General features: G+C 45.0%; 1 protein-coding gene across 1 annotated transcript in view; it reads right to left on the reverse strand.

Moving 5' to 3' along the window:
• ARFGEF2 (ADP ribosylation factor guanine nucleotide exchange factor 2) overlaps window positions 1-16,372 on the reverse strand; it is a 93,007-nt gene that overhangs the window by 69,726 nt on the left and 6,909 nt on the right. Inside the window, exons 2-6 of the mRNA XM_026503689.4 lie at window positions 10,416-10,446; window positions 9,660-9,783; window positions 2,226-2,372; window positions 1,135-1,314; window positions 466-700 (exon numbers count right to left, since the gene is read on the reverse strand). Coding sequence (XP_026359474.1) covers window positions 466-700; window positions 1,135-1,314; window positions 2,226-2,372; window positions 9,660-9,783; window positions 10,416-10,446 — 717 coding nt within the window. The remainder of the gene's footprint in view (window positions 1-465; window positions 701-1,134; window positions 1,315-2,225; window positions 2,373-9,659; window positions 9,784-10,415; window positions 10,447-16,372) is intronic.

Raw genomic sequence — 16,372 nt, forward strand, 5'->3', positions numbered from 1 at the left:
CCCCCCCCACCTTCCTGCTCCTTTCACAGATGTCTGTGAGCAGCCACTAGCTGCCAGGCTGGGAGCAAGGAGCAGAGATCCCGTGTATACATGACAGAGGGGGTCCCCATGTCCTTCTCAGGGCAGATAAGACAGACACTGAGTAACTAACTACCTTAACAATTAACTACTGGGAGATAAACACCCCCAACCGAAGCCACTGCACTGAAGCTGACATCAAGAAGTAGACGCTTGCTGCATTCCAAGGACTATTTAGAGAAAACCACACAGCTGACACAGGACATTAGACATCATGCTTTGGTGGCTGTGCTCCTCAAGAGACGAGCAACAGGGAAGGGGGAAGGCCCAGAAATAGACAAGCTGCTATCAGAAGTTCCCTGCAGATGTTACCAGACCCCTTCAACTGCCCCTCAGCCACAGATGGGTCCCTCTCACGGCGGGAAAGGAACAGTGTCCAGGGTGTACCTGACAGCGATGGGCCTCTTTCTCTGGGTGCATCTCCATTCTCTGAGCTCACTTTTCCAGAAGCACTCCTGGCATGTTCACCGTTGGTTAAATCTGTCTTTTCAGGAGTCGTTGGTTTGCTCTGTGCCTGGCTCTGCTTCAAATGACTGAATTTTGGGGACACTGTTGCAGCTTGGATCACAGGGGACTGGGGTTTTGACGGGATTGGTCTTTCCAATTCTCTGGCCTCCTGCAACTACAAGGCAACAAAAAAGGGATTCAATCTAAATGCTCCCAGCACTGGGGTGCCTGGCTGGCTCAGCTTCTGGAGCATGTGACTCTTGAGGTCAGGGTTGTGGGTTCAAACTCCATGTTGGGTATAGAGATAACTAAATCTTAAAAAAAAAAAAAAAATTGGTCCCAGCATTTTGAGAAGGACCAGAAAGTATGCCAGCCTGAAGAATAACATTTTAAACAGAAGGATAACATTTAAAAAAGGAAATGAACTCTTTTGACAAACTCGAAGCAAATTCTGAATGCTGATTCCAAAACCCAAGCTAGATTCTCTCTCTGCTTTTTAAAGCAAGAACAAAAACAGAATTCAGAGGAAGAAAGGATGCACTTTAAGATGAAACCGTTCACAGATCGGGTGTGCCGCGTCCCCAGTAGCTGATGACCACCACCACTCACCACTTGGTTTTCCATGCGCGTGAAAATGACGTTCAGCATCTGAGTGAGGGTAGCCTTGGCAGTGGTTTGATTGATGAGATTTTTGCTGGCCAGATAGATATTGTAACATGTCCTGACTGTCTGCAGGATAGTGCCCTCATGAATTTCAATGTGTGGGGATGTCACCGCTGTCAGAAGAGCCTAAAACAAAAACCCACAACCTTCACCTTCACAAACATCCACCTGCCTCCCATCCTCCCATAGCCAAACTTTTCTACAGGGTGTGGCTTAGTTTTGGTTTGGTTTTGTGAATTTTAAGAAGATGGCTCTGCAAACCATAACTCCCTACTGCTCTGAGCTTAAAGATAATTATTAACACTATAAAATCCAAATTATTTGCCGTAATTAAGTTGTGTTGAAGAGGGCTTTCTATCAATATACTTTTTTAAAAGCCAAAAACACAGTTCTCTTAGGAGGAAAACTGCTCTAACTCGATCTCACCTATATTAATCATAAAATATACAGGTTTTGATAGGCAGTCAGCGTCCCAGTTCCCTAGAGGGTTTTCAAGGGAGCTCCAGGAGTTGCTAACATGGAGCCATCCCACACAAAGTCAGGACTGAAGATCTGGAACGCTGGCTACACCCATCCTGATCCTGTTCTCCCAACAAGCAGACGGTACTACCACATGCCAAACCACTTCTGGCAGCAGAAATGGACCAGAGAAATGGAAATGGAATGGGGGGCAGGACAAGAGGACAAGGGGCAGAGTGGTCTAAGATTATTCAGGACCCACTGAGAAATGGCAGACTGGGAATCCAGAATTTCAAGGAGAAAGACCAGAGGACTTCAAGCCGAGTCAACTGACAAGCAATTTACATTGTTATTAGTGGAACTGTTTACTTTGAAAACACCTGGTTCCACTTTCCTTGTCTCAGTCTGTGCTAATAAATTCTGACACTTAACAAAAGATCTAAGCGATGCTTACACTCTTCTGTTCCAGCTCAGCACCACCTGAGACAACTAACACATGGTAAATTAGAAACCCCAACGCCCAAGGGAGACTAGTTTTCTTATTCAAAAATCCAGACCAGGCAAACAAACAGAAATACCTTAATTATTTGTAACTGAACTCCTTCATCGGTCTGAGGGCCCTGAAAACAGTTGCAAATGGTTTCAACGATCCTGTCGATGAGCCGCTTCCCTGGGGCTCCACTGTCGGGGGCGTTGCCGGTGATGTGCCCATATGCAATGAGTTTCTAAATACAGAAAGAACAGAGATGAGAAGTTTCTGCCTGGCCAGGACTGCGGCTGTCCATGTCAGCAGAAGACAGGCAGTAAGCTTGGCCTTAACTTCTGGTTCCCTCAGATCCCCCTGCTCCCCTGGGGCATGGCAAGCACAGCCACCCAATGGGTGCCGTGTCCACCCTGCCTCCCATGGCAGAAGAGCCCCAGGAGGGTGAAAGGCTGTCCAGTGGAATAGGCAAGGTGTAGAACAGTCACCGGTACACAACCACTAGTGTGAAAAATTGATGGACTAAAAGCCATACATAATGGAGACAGGAAGTAGTCGGTAGTTGGCTGGGGCAGTGGGGGGAGTTAGAAGGAAACAGGGAATGACTGCTGATGAACCCAGGGTTTCTTTCTGAGGTGATCCAGACGGTCTACAATTAGATTGTGGGGATGGCTGCACAACTCTGTCAATGTACAAAAATCACTGAATTGTACATTTGCAATGGATGACTTGTATGCATGTGAATTATATCACGAGCTGTTAACAAACCATATATATTTTTTTCTTTTTAAAAGGAAAGATACATAAGAAACAGCTGATAACGTGTTTTGCTGGAGGGGGCACTCAATTCTGCACCTATGTTATCAAACGTGTGTCAACCCAGTGGCTGAAGAAGTAGGGGGCTGCTTGGGCCACATCCTCTTGGTTGGGCTACTGACTGGCTTGGACAGGGGCTGCCTTTCAGAGGCCTGTGCCGTCTCACTTAGGACCTGGATTTCACCATGGAGAATGTGAAAGCTGGAAAGGAAGTCAAAGGTCAGGGGCAAGATGATTTCCAAGTGTGGCTGAGACTCAGAATCAGCTGAGGGAACCCATCACAAATACAGACTCCCAGACCTCAAAGCAGACCTACCAAATCAGAATTTCTGTAGGACAGCCTGGTAATCAGTGTTTTTCTCTAAGCTGTCCAGGTTATTCTGAGGGTTGAGCAGCTAAAAGAATCACTCATCAGACATAACCCCTCTAGGATATGCGCATTCTCTGCTTCCACTGACTTAAAGAAAATGCTATTCTGTTCTTTATCCTTTTCGGTTCCTAATTTGTCATCTCCTTGCCTCTACACGCACAGAGTGACACACGGATCTGAGGTTGTCTATGGTGCCACCACCACTGTGCTAGGAAGACCTGCCGCTCTGCAGAGGCCCGACTCCATTTCTCAACAGCTTTCCCCCCATCGTTAGCTGTGGAAGCACCGCCTTCCAGTAAGCAGAACAAAACAGGTTAAGAGAGAGTGGCTGAGAGTAGAACATGATCCCGCCAGATTGTGTGACTGAATAAACAGGAGAGGCCTGCACACCCTCTGCCGATCAAATCCAACCCCAGAGGTCACCACACAGGGTCAGGGGGTGGGAGCAGGAGTGGGGAAGGTGCAGAGGGTGGGAAATGTGTTTCTGAAAAACAGCTCAAGATGCTCTTTACCTCAACCCTCTTCCTGCTGCAAGACACGCAGGCTTCCCAAGTGGGCAGCACTGGCGCCTGGTACGTCAACTCTTGGTTTTTGACGTTCCTTATGCCTTAGCCCTAATGGATGCATAAGCCCATCTGGAGCACCGGATTATGAGTGGGATGGTTCTGAACTCCTAAAACGCGCATGTTGAAAAGTAGGCCCATAGAACAATGGTGCTGCAAAGCAAGGATGGAGGTGAACTGTTGAATTCAAATATGAAAAAGGCTTAGAAAGAAGAGTTCTCTCTGCTCTATAGGCTCCTAAGAGAGCACACTCCCCTTCAAGCTGAACAGGTTTTTAAAGCATGGCTTTACTCCCGTGTCTGTGCAGTGACACAGGGCCAGAAGAAAGCACAGTTCCTGCGTCCCTGGATATTTCTAGGTCTGCCCTCTTACCTCTCCTTGGGCCAGATATTGTCCTGGGCACTGGAGGTACAACAGGGAGTAAGACGGTACTTCTTCTCCCAGAGTTTATATTCTCCAGGACAGGGGCAGACCGAAGCCAAAAGTCCTGGCTGGGATCTCCAGGGCCCTGATTTGTAGACATCTTAAAAAGAACAAGTTGCACTGATAATGCATAGCATTATCTCATTTTTGGAAAATAAAAGCTATGTGACTGTGTGTGTATTTTTGTAAATGCACAGAAAAAACCCCGGAAACAGCAGAGGTCCAGCAGCATGAGTGTGCTTGGCAAGCTCACTTGAGGAAAGTGCTTTGCACAGTGAGTGGGGTGGAAAGTTACTGGCAGGTTTAAGTAAAGGATTAACATGATGTGGTACATTTCTAAAGGTTCCCTCCAGTTCCTGCGTGGAGAACAGCCATAGGAGTAGAAGCAGGGGACAGTGAGGAGGCTGTCGCAGCTGTCTGGGAGGGAGATGCTGGTGGCTTGGACTCTCAGAGGGTGACATGGCTGGAGGGTAGAAATTCCTGCTTTATTCCTTGTCAATGCAATGAGATGGGAAGTGGGCAGAGGAGGGAGGCCTTTGGGCAGCTGACTCACTGACCCTTGTGTCCAAGGAGGCTGCGTGCACGGGGATGTTCACTGTTACTCTATTTGTCAATGCCCCTCTGTAGGGGAAGAGATAAATAAAATGATGGCATAACATATCATACATCAGTCAAAAGGATGCACGTAGCCATATAGCTAGATCTTAAAAACACTGTCGAAAGTGAAGAGCAAGCTGCAGAACACCTGAAACTTACTTAACATATCAAATACACTTCAATGATAAAAGCTCTTTAAAAATTAATTATTTTAAAGAAAAGTACTAAATACATAACGATAAAGAAGAGTGCAGATACGGAAGAAATTGTGAGGGTGAAACATGATTGACTTGTGTTTGAAAAACAGAGTCCTCATCATAACCTACGGAGGCAAATGACACTATTGCTAATCTATGTCTGAGGATCCTGGACTCTGGAAAGGTTAAAGAATTTGTCCCAGGTGTCTTAATGACATGTTAAGCCAGTATGTAAATGCTAAGCTATCTGTGACCCAAGTCCGTACTTTTTAGCCTTGACTTATTTTCCTTCTTTATGGACAAAAAGTTACATTAGGGTAGGTCATATGAAGTTCCTGATACCTGTTTTTCACTCCATGAGAATGACAATTTCATGTGTTTCAACCTAAAACATTATTAAAATGAGAAAGAAAGTCCACATATCTAACTAAAATTCTAAAGATGCAAATAAATTAGGGAAACTTGTCAAATTCATAAAATAAAAATCTACCACCCATAGGCAAGAAAAAAAAATGAAAAACAAAGGAAAAAAGTATATGCCCTGCACAGGCAACTGGGCTACGGTCTTAAAAAAAAAAAAAAAAAAGTTCTAAAAAAAATTTTAACAGAGAACGTAGCTATGTACAACTTTTATAATTATTAATGGATTTTAAAATGTGCTTTAAAAATCCAAAGTTTTCTAGAAATAAGAACTAAAAGATAATGCTTGTGGTATGAACAAAGGACAGCTGAGATCAGTAGTTTCCTACAACCCTCACTGGGACTTAGAAAGAAAATATTACAACTCTATTCCTACTTTTTAAATCTTTTTCAAAGTTCTATTCTTGTATGTTTTATAATATATGTAATATAGTAACAGTAATACATATACATAATCTTATCACTGAAGAAATATGAATATATTAGAAGGATATTCTCAAAAAAAAATCTGGTTATTGACATATGCCCAGGCAACCTTGGAGATCATGCACTGAGTAAGGCAAGACTGAACCTAATGCCGCTCCCCCCTGGTGGGAGGGGGGGGGGAAGAGTGTGCAGCAGACTAGGTGCTGAAGGGAAGGAATAAAGAGAATCTTTATCGTTTGGTACAAGTGAGCAGCAGCAGAACTCTAGGTTGCTCTCAGCAGGGAGAGGGAACTCTAAGCTAACTGTGTCAGGACAAACCAAACCCGGAAGCACCTTTGCCACCCCATCACCTCTCCAAGCTCAGAGAAGGATGCCTTTAAATGCCCAGGGCAGAATGTGGATGTGTCTGCAGCTGGCTTCAATTCTGCTCAAGCCAACCTTTGCCCCTGGACACTGGCCTTCCATTTCCAAGACGGAAGTCACGTCTCCCACACTGGGGAAAAGCCAGTTGAACAGGCTTTGCAAGGACAGCCTCCAAGAGCAAATGAAATTTTTCATTCAGTATTCCAGGGAGCACTGGGTCACTTTCTAATGTCATAAAAAGAATGACACAGCTTGCGTTTTGTATAATGACCAAAGAAATTCGAGTGTACCTACTAAATCACAGAGAACTTCCATTCTAAAAAAAAAAGAAAAAAAAAAGAGCTAACCATATGTCATCGGCCTCAAGACACTCTTACATTTACATTTATAGCTCAAGTCAGGACAGTGGGCTGAAGTAGAGCAGGATGTCAATGTTTCCGTTCCAGAGTTCCAGAAACAGACTATTTCCAGGAAAATGCAGAACATAAAATATAAACAGTATATTTTTAATCAAAGGGCCAGAACCACACGGTAACAGTTAAGAGTGGTGGTCAGCAACCTTTTTCTGTAAAGAACCAAATTTTTAGGCTTTATGGTCTCTGTTTCAACAACTCAACTCAGCCGCAGTAGTGGGAAAGCAGCCAGAGATAATAAACAATGGGCCCAGCTGTTGCTATGGACTCAATATTCGTGTCCCCCTGGTCCTATGTTGAAGCCCTACTCTCAGTGAGATGGTATGAGGAGGTAAGGCCTTTGGGGAGTGATTAGGTTTAGATAAGATCATGAAGGTGGGGTCCTCATGATGGGATCAGTGTCCTAGAAAAAGAGACTGGAGATCTAGTGTGCTCTCTCTGCCATGTGAGAACACAGCTGACAACTCAACCATCTACAAAGCAGGAAGAGGGATCTTACCAGGAACTGAATCAGCGGGCACCCTGATCTTGCCCTCTCCAGCCTCCAGAACGGAGGGAAATAAATATCTCTTGCTTAAGCCACCCAGTCTGTGGAATTCTATTTCATTAGCCTGACTATATTAAGACAGCTGTGTTCCAATAAAACTTTATTCACAAAAGCAGGTGGCAGGCCAGATTTGGCTTACAATTGTAGTTTAATGACCCCAGGTTAAGAATTCAGACGGGGTGGGAAGAGTTCTAAATGCTCACCCCATTCCACCACTTCCTGGGCAGGGGGAGCTCAGTACTGCTGGTCACTTCATTCTCTCAGCCTCCATTTCCTCAATTCCGAAATGAGGATGAGAGTTAAGTAACCAGAGTGTTTCTGGGAAGATTAAACACGATGTTGCAGACAGAGCACAGGGCCCAGCACAGGCCAAGTACTCAATAGCCACTGTTCTTAGTACATTGGTAATGTTAACTGTCAGCACCAGCTTCAGAACTAGACCGTAACACGAGAAGAAAACAACTAAAATTAAACTTATGCCAAACTTCCTCAGAAAATTTCACAGCAACAAATATTTTAGGATAGAAGGAGGACTTGGGCCTGCCGTTTAAGAATTCTTGGCTCATTATACGTTTCACATAGGACAATCTGTACAGAATTATACTGAATGAGAAAATAGCTTTTCATTTGGAAGAATTGCTTGTGAAGAAACTGTCACCAACTTTCAAATACAGATATATCAAAGAAGTGAGATTAATAGAGTAAATATTAGACTGGAGATGCCAAAAATGTGGCATGCCCACCGCCACTTGGCAGCCCGCGCCTCAGCAGACATCACCAATTGATCACCATACTTTCTCAAGAAACCCAGATGAAGCTTCAGATAGCTTTTCAACACAGCTTCTGAGCAATCATAATATAGAACCTATTCACTATGCCTGTTCTAGAAAGTACTGGTAAATTGTGGACCTCTAAATATAATTTTTTAATTTATCAAGCTTTTGATGTGCAGGTTGCCTGCTGGGGCCAAAGATAAAAGTGAGGTAACCAGAAACCTCAGGAGTAGATCTCTTTAAAAAAAAAAAAAAAAAAAAAAAAAGAATTCTGGACCAGGAATTAAGACACCTAAGTTGTAACCTTTTTTTTCTTTCATACCTGCATTATTACTGGACAAGTTATCTTTTTTTTTTTTTTTTTAAAGATTTTATTTATTTGACAGAGAGACACACAGCGAGAGAGGGAACACAAGCAGGGGGGAGGGAGAGTGGGAGAGGGAGAAGCAGGCTTCCACTGAGCCGGGAGCCTGATGCGGGGCTCAATCCCAGGACCCTGGGATCATGACCCGAGCCAAAGGCAGACACTTAACAACTGAGCCACCCAGGCACCCCTGGATAAGTCATCTTAACTTCTCTATTCCTATTTCTTCATCAGCCAAAGGTAATTTATCACAAGGTCACTGTGGCTCTCATATAGTCAATCCTCATCATTCTCAGATCCTGTATTTGCAAATGTACCCACTCAACTATAATTTATTTGTAAGCCCCAAATCAGTACCTGTGGCGCTTTTGCAGTCATGTGTGACACAGAGCAACGAAAAAAATCAAATTACTTGATGCATATGTCCTCAGCCGGGGTCAAACAAGGAGATGCTCTGTCTTCTCGTTTCAGCTCTTATACTGTAACTAGTATCTTTCCGGTGGCCTATGTCATGCCACATTTTTTGCAATTTTTTTTTGCACTTTTGTCCATTTTGTGGATGTTTCTGTCATTTAAATTGGTCCCTAAGACCCATGCTGAAGTGCTGTCTACTCTACCTAAGAGCAAGAAGGCAATGATGTGCCTTATGGAGAAATTACGTGTTAGGTGAGCTTCGTTCAGGCCTGTGTTATAGTGCTGTTGACCATGAGTGCAATGTTAATGAATCAATAAGATATATTAAATAAGACGTCTTTAAACAGAAACACACAAAGAACAAAGTTACGTATTGCTTTATGTACTGATCAGTTGCTGAATGTGTTGATACCAGAGGCTCCCAGGCACCTTATCCTGTATTTCCTGTGGGAACAATGGTTTAGTATTTGCTTATCCCGCGTTCATAAATGATGAATATTGATTATATCTATTTCTCTACTCGATATTCTGAATTTCAATGCCATCAAGAAAAAGGTGGCATAAAAATACTGCACGTGCCCAGGTGTACCCACATTTCCAACTAATCCTAAAGGTTTCAGTTAGAAAAACACACGTAAGAGAGTACAAGAAAGTATTTCCACGGAAACACATTCTTGTTCTGGCTGCGGAGGTCAGACCCCTTACCATCCCTCCTTCTTGAGACCTCCATAAAGAACACATCGGATTGCTCCTTCCTCCATCACCCTGGAAGCACAGTTCCTCTGAAAGGACTGCCGATGGCTTGGAGAAAACCCTCTTTACACAATCAAGTTTGAACACGGTACCTGCAAGCAGTCGAGGGATGTGCTGACCACCCGTGGGGACTTGGACTGGCAAGCTAGCTCAAACGGAAGGAAATACTTGTCAGCTTCAATGAAGTTTGCCTTTGGTGGTGCGGCGGCGCCAAGCCTAGGGAAAAAGCAGGAGAGCGCCACAGAAGGGAAGTGAAAAAACAAAAATTTTGCTTCTCATATACCTCTAACTTCCCATCCCACTTGTGATTATTTAATGGAAAGTGCCCACAAACTGCATCTGCGGGGCAAGACAATTAAAAACAGAAACACATGCATGAGGACAAAAGACAAAGCGTCACAGGGAGAAGCAGGGTCTCTGATTAGTGAGCTATGTTGACAGCATCCTGGACTGAATCTTGGCATCAGCCATGTTCTGAAATGTGACCAACTGGCTTTTTTAACTATGAAGACGAGAAGCAGCCACTTCTGGGGCAAGCTGTCCTCCCGCCCAAGGAGCACGACATACGGGCTAAGGGCTCTGCCTCATCCGTCAAGAAAAGGTACAGCAGCATTAACTCGATCCACTTTACCCCTTCCTGCAAACATGCAGTTACTGAGTTGGTAACCTGTTAACCCAGCATCTGTTTAAACACATACGGAGTCCTGCCATGTGCCCGGCACTCCACATGCTAGGGGAGTGTGTGCCACCCAGGAGCTAAGAAATATGAGAAAACATGCACATAAAGGGGTTCCCATGGCCACTACCTACTCCCTTAATACTGTATTTCAGCAAGGAGAAAAGCTTACCTCTGCTTTTCTATTTCTGCTTTAATTTCATCTGGTGGGGAAGAAAGAAAGCCATGTTAGGAACATGCAATATTTCTATAAAAGAAAACTTTACTAAAAGATATTTGGAAAATATTAAAAAGAATGCTTATGAGCTTTTAAAGAACACAATGCTAACATGAAAGGATAAAAAGTGACAATGATAACAGCTAACATGGACACAGTGGTTATTCTGTGCAAGGCATTGCTCTAATTACTTTACATACTTTCATTTACTTAATCCTCAAAACAATCCGATGAGGTAGGTGGTGTTTACCTCCATCTTACTGAGAGCTGGACTTCTCAACCAAGACACTACTGACCTTGTGACACCGAGAACCGGTGACCCACGGGGCTGGCCTGTGCACTGCAGAATGCTTAGCAGCGTCCCTGGCTTCCACCAGCCGGATGCCAGGAGCGACCACCTGCAGTCTGGAAAAGCAAGAATGTCTCCAGACATTGCCAAGTGTCCCCTGGGCAAAACTGTCCCAGTTGAGAATCACTGATTTCGATGAGAAGCCTTGGCACAGAAAGGTTAGGTAACTTGCCTCCTGTGACGTATCAGGAACTGGGGAACCAGAATTTGAATCCAGGCATTTTGGCCCCATAGTCCAACGTTCTAGCTATTTCCCCATTCTGCGAAATGTATGTTAACAATAGCTACCACAATATTATGGTCATGTGATAACATTTCAACTATGTAAAAATATGTATAGAAGATTGGCAACAAATAGAACAAAAAGGTGTGTTAGTAGAATGACTATTTTTTCTTTTTTCACATTTTCTATAAGCACATATACTGTTATTTTTAGACAGGTTGTTTTTTTTTTAATTGTGGTAAACACACCTAAAAATTTACCATCTTAACCATTTTTAAATGTACAGCTCAGGGGCGCCTGGGTGGCATAGCGGTTGAGCGTCTGCCTTTGGCTCAGGGCGTGATCCCGGCATTATGGGATGGAGCCCCACATCGGGCTTCTCCACTGTGAGCCTGCTTCTTCCTCTCCCACTCCCCCTGCCTGTGTTCCCTCTCTCTCTGGCTGTCTCTATCTCTGTCAAGTAAATAAATAAAAATCTTTAAAAAAAAAAATAAAAATAAAAAAAAAAAATAAATGTACAGCTCAGTATATTGACTACATTCACATTGTTGTGCTAAGCCATATGTAATTTTTATGAATTAATTAAAAAGTTTTACCGTGGAGGTTATAACAACTACCCAGTGAAGGTTACAGAAATAAAGTGTCATTATTTACAAATCACAACCTCAAACAGATAGTCTTATTTCCAGGAGAACAAGGTTCTGTGCCCTTGAAACAACAGAACACCCCATCTAGACATAAAGAGAATTCTCCCCCACCCCCTCGGTCAGATGTATTCCCGCAAGTTAGGCTCCGCAGGCTCAACGTATTATCAAAGTGGGCCACTGAAATAAGTCTGCACTGAATGCCATGTATTTAGATAATCTCCAAAAGGGCAGCATTTTTACAATCTGTTGAGAACCAATGGTTTGGATACGGCATTAGTTATCCCAGCAACACAGTTCTGGTAATCACAAATTTCCTTTCCTTGGAGAACTCCTATTCTAGACTGAGCTAGGAAGTGAAAACTGAACAACTAGACTCACTAGAGGTGGCAATTTCTAACCTTCAAGCCAACCGTCCAATGTCTTCTTACTACACACATAAGAAAATGGGTGAGAAACACCCAGATGATTAATATCAAGTGTTCTGCTCACAGACCATAAGGGCTGTGACACACAGGGTCTGTGAAAGAGAGCTCTGTGGCATGGTTCCTTCCCTCTAGGGACAAGAATTCGCTGAGGAAGTAGCTGTGGCTTCCTCCAGCAGAGGCCCCCAGGCTGTGGGAATGGCCCAGGACACTGCGAGGCAAGCTTGCAGAAATCTATATCCATAGTATCAAGGCTCTGCTCAGTGCTTAAGATCGTGTCACAAACCTAAGGTTTCCTTCCAACCATGGCTACTTTGTTAGAGTTTAGATGTTCAATGTATCTGAAGCAATTAGGCCTTCACTAGAGTCTGTGCTGGCCTCTGAGCTCCAAAAGAGTCTGTTTTGGAATGTCGCCGGTGCTAACTCACCAATGGCTAAGGCAGGGTCTGACCTACAGCAGGTGGCCAATAAGTGACAGTTCTCTTGCTCTTTTCTTAAAACAGGAGACAGAAACAGTGCAAAATCTCCAGTGCCACCAGTGGCACCAAGCAGAGCCAACGGGAAAAAGAAAAGGGCAGGTGCCCATTCAGTCCTCACCACAACCCAGGAAAGCTGGAGCACTCTTATCCCATAACTGTTATCCAGCTGAAGAATCTGGGCACATGTGAGGTCACCTGTGCACCATCCTAGCCACCAAGTCCTACTGTGTGTCAGGATTCATAACCCAGGCTGTTTGCTCCAGAGCAATACTCCAGAACCCCTCAGTGATGAGACAGAGGAGGAGGATGGCTGAAGGAAGAGGAGCATATGGCAGGGCACGCCTGCTCTGGTTTACTGCTTCACATTTTAATAGGCATTGCTTTCCCAACGGCCAACTGGGCAATTAACAGTCATAAATGAGCAGGCTGGAGAGCAGGGAGACCTGAGTTTCAATTTGCAATTGAAAAGCCGCACTATCTTCCCAGGAAGTCCTTTCTGGGCATCGCTATCTATGAACCCCTAGGGTCAGACTCCCCCCCCCCATTCATCAGTGACTTTGGCACTGACCTCTGCTCCACTCCCAAGCTGAGTCCAACAGCCCCCTTCACCAACCTCAATATCCCATCAGTGGTCAACTCACCCAAAGTGCAACGTCCCTGCAAACCTTCAACTCTCCCCCACACACCTGACCTGCCACGTACCTGCCTCCTCTGCAAACCAGGGCTGTCTTCAACTCCTTTAACTTCCCCTCAAGGCCCTCCACCTCCCCCACTCCAAGCCAGGCTGATGTGGCTGGTCCCACTGAGAATCTTGTCCCTATGTGGATCTGTGGCACTTCCTGTTCCATGCCCTCCATTCTCCTTTCCTTCCAGACGTCCTACTCAACTACTCTCCGCAGGGCCTTTCTTTGGCCTGTCAGATCTTGACGAGTCCAACACCTCAGCTTTCCCCATTCTTCGGTTTCCAGGATGGGTCCCATTAGCAGGACTATTATCACAATGATAGGCAATCGATAGCCATGACTCTCTCTGACCTTTAGTCTTACCCAAACTCAGATTACACTATCATCTCCTTCTGACCTATCTCCACCTAACAACCAGACCTCTGACAACAGGGCAGGTTGGTAGGGCTACAGAGCCATAACCACCAACCACAAATGGAACCCTAAATCATGCCAGCTGAGCCCATCTCCTCTATCCTCACAGACTACTGCACGTTTCTCTGCTCTCCTCAAATACCCGATCTCCCCTCTTAACCATCACCCCTCCTCTTTACTCAAAACCCATGGAGCGATCTCCTACTTCATGCAGAGATTAGAAGCCGCCACAAGGAGACTTCCTCAACTTACCATTAGAGAACCTACCAACTGACCCAGTTCTGTACCCAGCCTCCACTCTCTCCCTGCCAGAAGACAGGGTCCAATCCCTCCACCTCTGTAGTCTCCCATCCCTATCTGCCTCTCGGGAACTTCACGCTCTCCTTTCCATCTAAAATCTGATCACTTTTCACGATGCTGGCCCACCAGCACTACCATGCACACTGCTCCAGCTCTCATCCTTCCTCCCACCCCACATCTTTCTTCACACAGCAGCCAGAGGGACTCCCTTCAAATGTAAATGAAATTACATCTGCTCAAAACGAGATTATCCATAACCCTTATGATATAAATCAGATTACATCTGCTCCTTTGCTCAAAACTTTCCACTGGCTTCCCATCTCACACTAAGTAAAATCCAAAATCTTGACCTTGGCCTCCAAGCCTCCGTAAGATCTGGCCCCGGGCCCAACCTCTGATCTCACCTTCTACCACCCTGCCCCCCAGCTGGCTTGTTGCATGTTCCAGTTTCAGGGACTTCACAATTCCTATTCCTGCTGCCTGGAATGCCTCCCTCCCGCTCTTCAGTTCACTGTTCAAATGTCACCTTCCCTCACCACCCAAAACTGCCATCTCTGCCCCCCCACCCCATAATTCTGTATCTCCTCACCTGCTTTACTTTTTCACTACTCTGGTTTATTTTTCCAATCTCTCTTCACAGTATTTACTGCCCTTGACATATTATTTATCAGTTCATTTGTTATCTGTCTTCCCCAGGAGAATATAAACTATGACAACAGGGACTTCTGTCCGTCCTGTTCACTGCTGAATTTCCAACACCTAGAAATTCCTAGGCGGAGAGTAGGCACTCAATATTTGTTGAATGAATAAACCGTCCTTTCTCTTTCCTGCATTATTTAACCTCTCACTCAACTGGCTCCCTTCCCAAGTTTAAACCTTTAAAGAAAGAAAAGATAAGACAAAAAAACCTTCCATGATCCACATCTCCTCCTCCCCTTTACACTAGAGCTGAACTTTGGCAAAGAGCTGTCCATGCTCACTGCCTATATTTCCTCACCTCCCACGCAGGCCTCAGCCCACTAGGTCTGGTTTTCACCTTCACCACACACCCAAAGCAGCTCAAGTTAAGGTCACCAAAGACCCCATGTTTCTCAATCTGATGGGCATTTTGCTACTCTCCATCTAACCTGATCTCCTTGCAGCACTTGATCTTTTTTTTTTTTTAATGATTTTTTATTATATTATGTTAGTCACCATACAGTACATCCCCGGTTTCCGATGTAAGGCTCGATGATTCATTAGTTGTGTATAACACCCAGTGCACCATGCAATACGTGCCCTCCTTACTACCCATCACCGGTCTATCCCATTCCCCCACCCCCCTCCCCTCTGAAGTCCTCAGTTTGTTTCTCATAGTCCATAGTCTCTCATGTTTCATTCCCCCTTCTGATTACCCCCCCTTTCTTTATCTCTTTCTTCCCCTACCGATCATCCTAGTTCTTATGTTCCATAGATGAGAGAAATCATATGATAGTTGTCTTTCTCTGCTTGACTTATTTCACTTAGCATTATCTCCTCCAGTGCTGTCCATGTTGTAGCAAATGTTGAGAACTCGTTCTTTCTGATAGCTGAGTAATATTCCATTGTATATATGGACCACAACTTCTTAATCCAGTCATCTGTTGAAGGGCATCTCGGCTCCTTCCACGATTTAGCTATTGTGGACATTGCTGCTATAAACATTGGGGTGCATATGGCCCTTCTCTTCACTACGTCTGTATCTTTGGGGTAAATACCCAGTAGTGCAATGGCTGGATCATAGGGTAGCTCAATTTTTAACTTTTTAAGGGACCTCCACACTGTTTTCCAGAGTGGCTGTACCAACTTGCATTCCCACCAACAATGTAGGAGGGATCCCCTTTCTCCATGCAGCACTTGATCTTAATGGCCTTTCCCACCTTGAGATGTCCTCTACTTCTGCCACCATAGACACACATTCTCATGGGTCCTCTGTTTCTTGCCCCAAGTCCTCCCTACTGCCCTTGCAGGCTCTGCCTTCTCTGCCCAGCCAGGCAGGCAGGGGTTCCTCCGGCCCAGGCGCACCTCCTCCGCCTCTCCTTCTCTGTCCACTCCCCCTAGGCCACCTCATCCTCAGTTACGACCAAGGCTCCCCTGACTCCCAAATCACGATTTCCAGCCCAGGCCTGCCTCATGAACATCAGGTTGTGCCTCCATCCGCTGACAACTCTACCAGTCCAGCTGGATGCTCAAAGGCAGGGGAGCCTCAACACATCAAGTCCCAACTCAGATCAACCTCCTGCCCCCAGTTCTCCCCAGATGGTCTTCCCACACTCCCACCTTACAGAACATCCATCCAACTGGGTGAGTACCAATCCTCTTCCTTATCCAATGTTCTTATCCAACCCATCAACAGGTTTTGCCAGCTTCACCTTCT

Source organism: Ursus arctos, unplaced genomic scaffold (genome assembly GCF_023065955.2).
Source record: "Ursus arctos isolate Adak ecotype North America unplaced genomic scaffold, UrsArc2.0 scaffold_16, whole genome shotgun sequence".
Lineage (NCBI taxonomy): Eukaryota > Metazoa > Chordata > Mammalia > Carnivora > Ursidae > Ursus > Ursus arctos.